The following is a 12872-nucleotide window of genomic DNA, read 5'->3' as shown; positions in this document are numbered from 1 at the left end:
CGGTCGATGATGTTGGAAAGCTAGAGTAATTTGAAAGTAACATCGCCTCAGGAGCTCCGTCTAAACCCCCCTCCCCCCTCCCTTCGGGCCTCCTTCCAAGGCAACGCCCCCCCCCACACACACACATGCACGAGCACCGCCGCATCGTAACTACTTCACAGACGCACAGCGGAGAGAGGACCTCAACTCAACAACGCTACCTCATGATAAGTAACCGCGGCAGTGCTACTGCAGGGCTGAGTTTACTCTTCCATTCTCCAGGAAACGTGCGACGGGCGACGCACTTTGAGTTCAGGCTGGTGCACGCCAAGGGTAAAGTATGAGCAGGGAGGCAGCTGATTGGTTCTTTCCAAGCGGACCGCGAGGCAGTGATTGGTAGACGTTTTTACAGGTTTACAGCAGCTACAGATGACGGCTCTTTTCCGGTCCTTTTTCAGAGCTCATCAGTAATGGATCGCTGTCGGGGTGTAAAGACCATTTCAACCAATATAACAAATAGTGTCTACTAGATAACATCCTCAACCCTGCCTTTAAGTCCTGTAAGTTGTGAGGTGGGGCCTCTGTGAATCGGACTTGTTTGTCCAGCACATCCCACAGATGCTCGATCGGATTGAGATCTGGAGAATTTGGAAGCCGAGTCGACACCTCGACGAACTCATTGCCATCCACATGATGTAAAAAAAAACATGATTCATCAGACCGGGCCGCCTTCTTCCATTGATCCATGGTCCAGTTCTGATGCCCATTGTAGGCGCTTTTGGCAGCACGGGGCACCCTGACCGGTCTGCGGTTACGCAGTCCCATACGCAACAAACTGCGATGCACTGTGTGTTCTGACACCTTTCTATCAGAACCAGCATTAACTTTTTCAGCAGTTTGAGCTCTAGTAGCTCTTCTATTGGATCGGACAACACGGGCCAGCCTTCACTCCCCACGTGCATCAACGAGCCTCGGGTCTGACCCTGTCGCCGGTTCACCGGTTCTCCTTCCTTGGACCACTTTTGGCAGGTCCTGACCACTGCAGACCGGGAACATCCCACAAGAGCTGTAGTTCTGGATATGCTCTGACCCAGTCGTCTACCCAGCACTATTTGGCCCTTGTCAAAGTCGCTCACATCCTTACGCTGGCCCATTTTTTCTGCTTCCAACACAAAGTTCAAAGTTCAAAATGTTCACTTGCTGTCTAATATATCCCCCCCAGCCAAGTGCCATTGTAACGAGGAAATCAATGTTATTCACGTCGCCTGTCAGTGGTCAGTGTATGTTTTTCTGACAAATTTCCTCTTGTGGTCGTACAAATAATGACCGTTATTCTCTGTGGGAACCATCGCTGCGGACCAAGACAACCCACAGACAGATAGACAGACGTAACAGCCTTCTGCTGCTCTAATATCAAGCTTTTGACCTCTCCATCACCGTTCAACCTCTTTTCAACAGCGGCTGGAGAACTGTGCAATCTGACCGTTCCCCGTCATTACAGCACCGTGTGCCGTTTCATCTGGCCTCTCAGAGAGAAATGAGACTAAATCTCACACGCTTGTTTCACGGTCTTAGTCTGGAAAACATCCAGATATGAATGGACTGAGCCAACAGCTGGAAGTCCGGGCCAATGAGCAAACTATAAGACAAGAACAGCAGGCTTCACTACACACACATACACATTGATTTATGGCGTCCAACTCCATTATTTTCCATCACTATGAAAGCTAATTGTCTAAACACAACCCTTAATCAGGATGTCGGTCAATTTTGAGTGTTTCACTGAATTTTCTTAGTGTTTTTTCTCAATGAAACAGTTTCCAAATCAACACTAAAACGATAAATCTGACACAGACTGACAGTTATATAAATGTTGTAGGGTTTACGGCCCGTCAGTCGTGATAGAGGGAGAGTGTAGATCAGTGAATGTTGTTAACAGGACCACAGCGGAGGTGTTTCCACCGTTCTCTTTCATCAGTTCAATTTATGTCATCTATTCATATTGAGAAGCTCCTTTTTGGTTGAAGGAACGTGAATGATAACGTTACAGTGTGTTTTTTCTCTGTTGGAAGCTAGGGGTGTAAGAAAATATCGATACACATGAATATCATGATATTATGTTCTGCAATACTGTATCGATTCTCCAAAACGCTGTATCGATTTTGAATTAACCTCTTAAAAATCTACTGGCCTGCCAGCGGAACCCGGCCGCTATTCTGTCTTTTGGAGGTTGTAGCGGGCTCAGTTTTAAAGCTAGAGTGAAGATACTGGCATCAAATGAAACTATAAAACCTAATAAATCCATCGGTACCAACCATGTCATACTAGCTTGTTGTGCAAGAGGCTAAATAACGCTTAAAAGTTATGCTAAATTTTGGCGAGTAAAAACTAGCATGGCCATTTTCAAAGGGGTCCCCTTGATTCTGACCTCAAGATATGTGAATGTAAATGGGTTCTATGGGTACCCACGAGTCTCCCCTTTACAGACATGCCCACTTTATGATAATCACATGCAGTTTTGGGCAAAAAACATGCAGTTTTTAATAAATCCCAATATATCGCCTTGCTTCGGTATCGCAAAATACTGAATCGTTACCCCTGTATCGTGATACGTATCGTATCGCCAGATTCTTGCCAATACACAGCCCAATTGGAAGCTAGTGATGAGTAAATGAAGGAATGAATGGATGTTATGTGCAAATTAACCTAAACCAGATGAAAGGAATTACACATGCGGCACCACGCTGAGACTGTTTACCTCTGTTCCTTTTTTTTTTTTCTTAATTGGCATTAAGAGATTATCCTAAAATGGAAACATGTCAGATTCTTTTGGCTTTTTTTTTCATCTTAAGTCTCTAACTTCAATGGGCTTTGGCGTCTTCGTACATAGATTTTCTGTAGTCAGTTTGGGTTTTAGAGCTGGATACGGTACGGCACAGACGACTCATGCGGCTCAGGTTCTATCTGTTTGGAGACACCTGGAAGTTGCTTCTTCATAGATGTTTACAATCTATCTATAATTTTGTCATCCTGATTGTCTACACTACTATGATGACGTTGCTGTGCCAATTTATTATTTGCAGCTCTTAAAAGTTTTTTACTTTTGTAATTTATTTCTACATGCTGTGTTTCATTGTTAGTGAATCTCTACTGCGATCCAATACTTCAAAAGCACACACGATAAAAAACTGGATTTCTTTTCTTGTCTCCTGAATGAAAACACATTTTAGTAGCTGTGTGGTAACGCTGTTGTCTACAGCTGATTCCAGCCGTCCGGTACCATTTGTTCTGCCAAAAAAACATCAGATAAACTCCACACAGACGACCCGACCCGGAGTCAGACCGTTGGCAGCGTGAAAGTTTTCTACACGAACCCTCCTGTGCTTCTACTGCATACTCGTTTCCACTAACTGAGTTTGTGTTTAAAATCCGCTGTGCTGATTTGGATCTCCTGCAGCCGCGTGTTCAGACAGATGAGCTTAATATGCCTCCGTGGCCGGGAGCCCGTTCACACCTGAGTCCCTGCTGTCCTCTGGTGCACCGAGTGCTGCAGAAAACATGCACAGACTGGAACATTAACGGGGGCAAATTAAGGGACCCAGCCAGTACGGGAGCAAATATTGGCTTAACCTCTTCAACTCTTAATTATCACATTATAATTATGTGTTCATTCGACGTGTCCTCATACAACCCTGTCTCCTACTAAATTACGTCCCCATACAACTAAAACTGGACTGGTTAACGTTGTAAATTGATTTCCTCATGCTGTCTGCCTGAATATGCCTGTATTTACCCTCTGTCTTAAACGCTCCGTTTTAGCGCATTTCGACGGAATTGCGACGAAATTGCAACAGAATTGCGTTGCTAGGCAACAGCTTCGGTCCATGTGTACTTTCTGTCAGCTGATGACATTCACATACACTGCAACCAGGAATAAACTGGGACACACTTAGAATGTTTACGTTTAAATCTGTGTAAAGGGTCTAAATATTGTATATTTGTGACATCACAAATGGACAGAAATCCTGACAGCTTGTTTGAAATGCAGAGTTTCTGAATACGGGCTGTATGTATTTCCCTGTGGATTGAGCGTTTCGATACTTTCATAGTATTTATATAGCACTTAAACCTGCTTTGTAATAAAAAAAACATGAAAATCTCACTTTTTTATAATATGGGACCTTTAAGAAAACATCTTTGATTGGTACAGATCCCTGCAGAAATCACACCATGTTTTTTTAATGCAAATGAGAATAGTTGAGAATGAGAATGAAAATAATCATTCCCTCTAATATCTAGAATCATATTGCACTGCAATATCAGTCAAAATAATCGCAATAAGATATCTCCTCAATATTGTTCAGCCCTAAACCAAACTCCAATGACTTTATTGGGACAATGTGTCCCGTGTTAGAGACAAACTGAACACCAATTATCTGGTGTGACATCAGCATCCATCCATCCTTCTGAAGTGCCCTTGAGCAAGAGAGACACTTAATCCCTCTCCCTGAATATAAGTGGGAAAGAGAGAAGAGTGACTTGTAAAGAATTTGTGCTTACGTGGAAAGGGGTTTTTTCCTTGTGTACTTGAGGTGGCATCAGTTAGATAATTAAACCCTGTGAACACTTTATGACAGCCCGGTCTGCTTTTAGTCAGAGGAGGAGGCTTATGGGAAGAGAGAGCGAACTGTTTATCCTGAGAGGTGGATCGGCGCTGGAAAAGGGCAGAGGGATAACAGCCGGAGGACGAATCCACGACGACGACAACCAGCAGCAGAGAGAGCTTATATTCTCCACAAGTTTATCGTAATTAATAAAAAGAGAAACAACTTTGGCTGTCCTAATGTGTATTATTCCCTACGGAAACAAATGTGTTAATTATCTAATATTGCTATCTGCCAATTGTTATTGCAGTTAATAAATTAATAATACATATAATGTCAGAAAATAATGGTTTTCAGAGCCCAAGGAGATGTTGGCAGTTTATGATCACATCAGAAGAAGCAGAAAACTCACATTTGAGAAGCTGGAATTGGGGGGAATGTTTGGTTTTTCACTTGAAAAAAATGGCTTAAAAACAACTAATCAATTATTAAAATAGTTGCCGGTTAAATTTCAAATTGATTGAGCAATTACTTTTTTTCCGCTTCAGTAGGATTCTGATACAAATAGCCACAGGTCTGTGACTGACTACACCTCATATAGTAACAAGTAATAAACTCAATATAATCACACTTCAACTCATTAGCAATTAGCAGAAAATTAATTGGCAACACTTTTCATAATCAATTAAGACATTTTGTTTGAGCAAACATGCCCAAATATTCACTGGTTGCAGCTCAGATTTGATTATTTAGAGGTTTTATACGACAGCAAATTGAATAAGTTGTCGCTGCGTGTTGGGCGTGACGTGCGACAAATCAACGTCGAGCTGGCCTCGACTCTTTTCAGCGATCCAATGACGCGGCGAAGCATCAGCCAATCATATGTTTTTATTTCACCATTTCCGGTCCCTTGTAAAAATTAAGAAGAAACAACCAAACGTCTATTTTATGAATGTCGGTTCATTGTAATTCAATTAAAGCTGGAAGCCAAGGATGTGATATTATACTACGAAAACAAAAAATTCAGCAGACGGACAATTTATTAAGTTTATAGGGGAAATTTCACGTCCATAAAGCCAAGATCTCGAGGTCTCGTTCATCATTTGAACCATCAGGATTGAATTTAGAAAGTACTATCCAGATTATAAACAATAGGAAATGTGTTCATATAGTAAAATTGCTACAGGAACTTTTTGAAAAAATTAGATTTATTGCCTACCTTCTCTGTTAAATTATTAATTATATAATTCATATTATTGACTTTTTTTCCTCTCTCTTTTTTATTTTATTTTTAATATTTCTTTGTTGTATCTCAGTAATGTTCTCTGTTTTCTCATATTGTCACACATTATAATTGATGATTTCTAAATAAATATATTGGGGGGGAAAACCATTTCCGGTCTCCTTCTCATTCCCCCGATTTCCTGTTCCGTTACGCCATTACGTCTAAAATGAAAAGGAAGTAAAACAACAGTGACTCGGCATCACCGTAGCTGGCCACACTTGGCTGTTTTGTAGCGTAAGGCTACAACTAATGATTATTTTCATTAGTTCATTTATTGTTCCATCCACAAAATGTCAAATAGTAGTAAAAACGCCCAAGGTGACACGTTCAAAATTCTTGTTTTGTCTAATCAACAATTCCAAACCGAAATATATTTAGTGAAATTTAAAGTTACGTTCCGTTATCTTTGGCGACACCTGTGGCCATAAGCGGTTATTGCAGGTGTGTTTTTTCCTCGCTACTGGTTGCTCTGCTTTTTTGACTGTTTACCTTCATAATTTTTCCTCCTTTTTCATTGAATTTGCTCTTGTTTTTGAAGTTTCATCGTCTACAATCATCGCTCTATTATTTGTTAGTTCGGCCATAGTAACGATATAGTAGTCCCGAGGCTAGAAGAGACCAGAAAAAAAACAGTGCGTGTGATTTTTCCTGGGATTGTTACCACTGTCACCAAGTTAGTAATACTGCAAAATGCAAGCTCAACTGGCAATTAAGACATTTATTTAAATAAAAATCTTCAAGATTATTATTATAAGACTGAGAAAAGTATTCAAAAAGAAACCAGAATTTAGGGCACTTTTGCTTTAAATGAAAAATGCTTACAAAATGAGTCAATTATTAATGTCACCTTCAGAGATAATTAGCAGATTAATTGATAATGGAAATAATTAGTTGCAGCCCTGTAATTAATCATCACAATAAAAGGGCTTAGTCTTAATACTCTCCACATTCTTATTATACTGAATATTTACGCTAAGGCAGCAGAAAATACAAATACCACATAAAGTAGGACAACTCCACACAAGTCCCTATAATTAGAATATTATTAGCAGAATAAATGTGATATTTATTTATTTGTATTATTACTCTCTATTTGTGTCTTTATTAATCAGTGGGCTAATTTAATGTAATAATGTAAACTAGAATCTGAGCTTTATATATATTAATAGGGTGAGTTGTCATAAAGTGGGACACTGGTCTTCCTCAAACAAATAAAAATAAATTTATATTTAATGTCATTCTAATATGCCTAAATGCTTCAAAACTATTATAGTATTTATTCATTATTTTGTATTTATTTGTTATTATTTATAGTCTTATTGTTTGTTAAAATTACTGAACATGGGATTGCATATTTAGTTTGTTTTGAGTGTTTCCTACATTAAGTAAGGTGATCTTTAGGTCTTTTAACAGACTTTAATGACTGTCCCACATTAGAAAATCAAGATTTGTCTGAGAAAACTTGTTATTAGAGGACTGATATGTCTACCATTTATTTTATGAGTGTGATATCTGCATTTTCTTTTTTGGTTTGATTAACACACATCCTGGAGATGTGGATTTAATGTATTTGCTTCATATCACAATATATTCCAGAAATCTGAAATGCAAAAAAAAAAAAAAAAAAAAAAAAATGATTTAACTCACAACATCGCTGTTAATAGAGCAGAAAAGCGACTCACCTTGAGAGGACACGTCGAGAAACACAAGGTGACAAAGAGCAAACTTCTCATCTTTACTCCTCAGGTAGAAGAAGCAGGTATCAGGTCCCAACACAGGTAATAAATACAAGTCCAGACTTCATTTAAACTCCACTTTAGACTCTTTCATCCTGTCGACAGGATGTGAATGTTGGTTTAATTCCATGAATGTGGAGAGAAAAGAAGAAGGAGGAGGAGAAGTCAGTGATGTTGTGAGTCCAGACTGGTTTCCTCCACTGAGTGAGCAGAGAGATCAGTGACCTGCTGCAGCTTCAGCTGTCAATACCCAGTGATGGGCACGAAGACTTCCGGGACTGCATTTCAAAATAAAACCTGCATTGAGGATTACTGTAATATATTATAATACATTTATTTATCTTTTTTAATTTTATCATTATTTTCTTACTTCTTTAGTTAGTCACCGTTAACTGCTGGTCATACAAGACCTGAACTGAAGAGTGAGTGTTTTACTGCTCATGGATTCTACTTTTTATTTGTAAAAGGAAGAATGTTTTATTTCTTCTTTCAAGAGTTATATAGTTGTTTTATGAGATAGTACAATGTACGAGTATTAGGGTAACATTGAGGGGGAAAAAAATCAGAGTTTACGAGAAAGAAGTCGTAATATTATGAGAATAAACTCTAGAGAAAAAAAGTTGTAATATTACGAGGATAAAGTCATAAGTTTATGAGAAAAAAGTCATAATATTATGAGAATAAAGTCATAATTTTACAAGAAAGAAGTCGTAATATTATGAGAATAAAGTCAGAAGTTTGCAGAAAAAATTTTTGTAATATTATGAAAATAAAGTCATTAGTTTATGAGAATAAAGTCATAATTTTACGAGAAAGAAGTTGTAATATTATGAGAATAAAGTCAGAAGTTTAAGAGAAAAAAAGGCATAATATTATGAGAAGTTTTCCACTTCAACTCTGACTCCATCTTCTTTTGATTGTCGTGCTGTCGTCTCTTTACTTGTATTTATACAAAAGGGGACATAACAACTTTAACGGTCAGAACAACTTTACTATTAAAACAACTATTGCTGTTAAAAAGGAGAGAAATTATAGGAAAATAAAACTTTCAGACAGTTCAAACAATTCTTCTTTCATCCAAACTTCTCAGTGTTGTCTTAAAAAAATTGACTTGACTTCTCAGGAAATTGCTTTGGGAGTAATTTCACACCAGAATAATTGAGACTGTCTGGGAGAAAATGGTTTTAAATAAAGTAAATACAGCACATGGACGGGTGACAATGAACTAACAATTCAAACCACAGCTCCTTTCTTCCAATGTGCAAACTACCAATACCACTGTGCAACGATTCAATAATTTGACTTTGTCCAAATCTCTACTGCTCTACAGGACCGTTGTCAATAGCTTGTACCTCAAACAATACAGTCCCCAGGCTTTTGGGTGCAGACAATTGCATTGTGTCCTTTAATACATCACAGTGGCGTCAAATCTCTACATGAACTTAAAGCTGCGTTGGGTAATTGTTGAAGTTTGTTGTCTCTTCACCAGAGATCTCCCCAGAAAGCATCTGTCCTCTCCAAGATCCATTTCCATTTCACAGTGTTAAATGGCTCCAGGAGACGGAGATGCAAAGCTCTGTCTTGAGCTTCGAAACGGAAGTTGACAAAATAATATCACTTTAGAGAAAATAATAATCAATATTAACAATTAATCAAATGACAAAGTGGAAACTGTGATAATGTGTAAAGAGTCGCAGGTAGTGATGAAGCTGAATCCACGGATGTATAAAGAGAAGTGGCTACAGTTCTTCCAAAATATAGTAAAATATAGTCGATTTATATGTCTGAAAATGGTAAAAAAAAAAAAAAAAAAGTTTGACAAAATGTTCGTAAAAAAAAAGTCTGAAAAATATCTGAAAAAAAAGTCTGAAATAAAAAGTCTGAAAAATGTTGGAAAAAAAAGTTTGAAAAAAAAAGTCTAAAAAATGTTGGAAAACAAAAGTCTAAACAATGTCTGAAAATGGTAAAAAAAAAAAAAAAAAAAGTCTGAAAAAATGTTCGTAAAAAAAAAGGTTGAAAAATGTTGGAAAACAAAAGTCTAAACATGTCTGAAAATGGTAAAAAAAAAAAAAAAAAAAAAAAAGTTTGAAAAAATGTTCGTAAAAAAAAAGTCTGAAAAATATCTGAAAAAAAAGTCTGAAATAAAAAGTTTGAAAAAAAAAGTCTGAAAAATGTTGGAAAACAAAAGTCTAAACAATGTCTGAAAATGGTAAAAAAAAAAAAAAAAAAGTTTGACAAAATGTTCGTAAAAAAAAAGTCTGAAAAATATCTGAAAAAAAAGTCTGAAATAAAAAGTCTGAAAAATGTTGGAAAAAAAAGTTTGAAAAAAAAAGTCTAAAAAATGTTGGAAAACAAAAGTCTAAACAATGTCTGAAAATGGTAAAAGAAAAAAAAAAAAAAGTCTAAAAAAATGTTCGTAAAAAATTTTTTTGAAAAATGTTGGAAAACAAAAGTCTAAACAATGTCTGAAAATGGTAAAAAAAAAAAAAAAAAAAAAAAGTTTGAAAAAATGTCCGTATAAAAAAAGTCTGAAAAAAAAGCTTGAAAAATGTTGGAAAACAAAATTCTAAACAATGTCTGAAAATGGTAAAAAAAAAAAAAAAAGTTTGAAAAAATGTTCGTAAAAAAAGTCTGAAAAATGTCTGAAAAAAAGTTTGAAAAAAAAAGTCTGAAAAATGTTGGAAAATAAAAGCCTAAACAATGTCTGAAAAAGGTAAAAAAAAAAAAAAAAAAAAAGTCTGAAAAAATGTCCGTATAAAAAAAGTCTGAAAAAAAAGTTTGAAAAATGTTGGAAAAACAAAAGTCTAAACAATGTCTGAAAATGGTAAAAAAAAAAAAAAAAAAGTTTGAAAAAATGTTCGTTAAAAAAAAAAGTCTGAAAAATATCTGAAAAAAAAGTCTGAAATAAAAAGTCTGAAAAATGTTGGAAAAAAAAGTTTGAAAAAAAAAGTCTAAAAAATGTTGGAAAACAAAAGTCTAAACAATGTCTGAAAATGGTAAAAAAAAAAAAAAAAATTTTGAAAAAATGTCCGTAAAAAAAGTCTGAAAAATGTCTGAAAAAAAAGTTTGAAAAAAAAAGTCTGAAAAATGTTGGAAAATAAAAGTCTAAACAATGTCTGAAAAAGGTAAAAAAAAAAAAAAAAAAGTCTGAAAAAATGTCCGTATAAAAAAAGTCTGAAAAAAAAGTTTGAAAAATGTTGGAAAAACAAAAGTCTAAACAATGTCTGAAAATGGTAAAAAAAAAAAAAAAAAAAAGTCTGAAAAAATGGCCGTAAAATGACGTTGTTGACTCTGGTAGGAGACGGGACGCAAACAGAGGTCTTGTGTCCAATATGTCCAGATATCCACCCTGAGCTCCTCCTGAAGAAGAAGTGCAGCCCTATAACCTTCCTCATTTATTCCTTATACCACTCCTTGTTTATATTCCTTATGAAAAAACACAATTGCTTCATGTTTACATTAGTAGTTAATTGGCTCATGATGCTCACCGCCTGCAGTTCACAGTTTATCCACTTCTTTAATTACCGCTGAACTACAGACGGCTGTAATCCAGGCCTCTTTTCATCCCTCGTCCAGACAATCAGAGCTAAACAGAGGCCCTGTATTGCATGTTTCCCCCACAATACATGAAGGCCGAGCAGAACAACGGGCCGCTGGGTCCAACCGGGGTTTGTTTGTGTGAATCAAACTGTGAAGTCTGAATCCAAACACTCACACATACCCTAAATGAACAACCCCGTAACCTGGGTGCTTCCCACAACCTCAACTTTGAAAGTCAAACTGATATTTGAAGTCTTTTCACTTTTATACTGTAAACTGCAGCTACATTCTGTCCATTGTTCAAAAGAAGATAAAACCAGTTTTGGACATCCAGTAGTTGTGGAAACAGCATCTAAGTTGCATTCCTGTGTGTGGGTGATTCCCATGACAGCAGCTGACTGTAAGCACTGATTCCCACTAGAGCAGGGGTCAGCAACCTGCGGCTCCGGAGCCACATGCGGCTCTTCAGCTCCTCTCCAGAGGCTCCATGTGGACTTTTAAAAATGGAAATGAATAACTGTTTTTTGTTTACATTTTCATTTTTATTTATCATTGTTGTAGGTCTATGGTACGATGGTATGATGGAGTATTAGGGCCACATTGACACATTGAGGAAAAAAAATAAATCTGAGATTTCAAGAATAAAGTCATATTACGAGAATAAAGTCATAATATTATAAAGTAGTAATTTTACATGTAATTTTTTTTTTCTCGTAAAGTTATGACTTTATTCTCTTAATATTACGACTTTTTTTCTCGTAAAGTTATGACTTTAGTCTCGTAATATTACGATTTTTATTCTCGTAAAGTTATGACTTTATTCTCTTAATATTACGACTTTTTTTCTCGTAAAGTTATGACTTTATTCTCTTAATATTACGACTTTTATTCTCGTAAAGTTATGAATTTATTCTCATAATATTACGACTTTTTTTCTCGTAATATTATGACTTTATTCTCGTAATATTACGACTATATTCTGAAAATCTCCGATTTTTTTCCCCTCAAAGTGGCCTTATTGTTTTGCGGCTCCAGACAGATATTTTTTTTTTGCCTAAAATGGCTCTTTTGATAGTAAAGGTTGCTGACACCTGGTCGGGTTTCACTTTTCAACACCTGTTGAGTCAGTATAGCTCCTTAAACAAGCAGAGCAGAGCTGAGATGAAGCCTTTAAACCTCTCACTACAGTGAGTCTGTCAGATTCTCAACTACAGTTTGAGATTATAGAGACTGTGTCGTTGACTATGAAGTGATGAAATATACGTCAGGTTAGCAGCAAAAATGTCACTTCAAACCCTGAGTGGAAACTTGTTGATTCAGTGGGGAATAGCAGAAGAGTAATACATGCACCCCTCATCACACCCATTATGAACGCACACACTCTCAGATGTGTACATGGTTTCTGTCTTGGTTACAGTAAACTCGTGAAAGCAGAGCGAGGATGAAGTGGCACATATTTACACAAAGCCGGAGACCGTCCGCTGCCCCGCTGTGGGCGAGAGTATCAACACTACGTTAAAATGTGCAGACAGAATACGTAGAGCAGTCGCTCTCCGTCCAGCTGCTTCAAGTGCTTTATGGTTTGTGTATAAACCCGAATTTAAACAGCGTGACGGTGTTAGAAATACTCTTGAGCACCCATCCGGAGCAGACCAGGGAAAGAAAGTATCATAGTCTGTTAATTCTCTCTCGTTTCTTATTTGAACTAAATAGGATTTGTTTTTTCAT

The 12872-nt window shown here is 36.7% G+C and overlaps 1 protein-coding gene across 1 annotated transcript in view; it reads right to left on the bottom strand.

The window, feature by feature from the left end:
• LOC119497839 (vasoactive intestinal polypeptide receptor 2-like) overlaps positions 1-7821 on the bottom strand; it is a 54031-nt gene extending 46210 nt beyond the window's left edge. The window contains exon 1 of the mRNA XM_037786249.1: positions 7551-7821. Coding sequence (XP_037642177.1) covers positions 7551-7601 — 51 coding nt within the window. The 5' untranslated portion in view covers positions 7602-7821. The remainder of the gene's footprint in view (positions 1-7550) is intronic.
• Positions 7822-12872: the final 5051 nt, after the last annotated feature.

This window comes from Sebastes umbrosus, chromosome 12 (genome assembly GCF_015220745.1).
Source record: "Sebastes umbrosus isolate fSebUmb1 chromosome 12, fSebUmb1.pri, whole genome shotgun sequence".
In the NCBI taxonomy this organism is placed as follows: domain Eukaryota; kingdom Metazoa; phylum Chordata; class Actinopteri; order Perciformes; family Sebastidae; genus Sebastes; species Sebastes umbrosus.
Note: the sequence above shows the minus strand (reverse complement) of the source record. Positions and strands in the feature narration are given on the sequence as shown.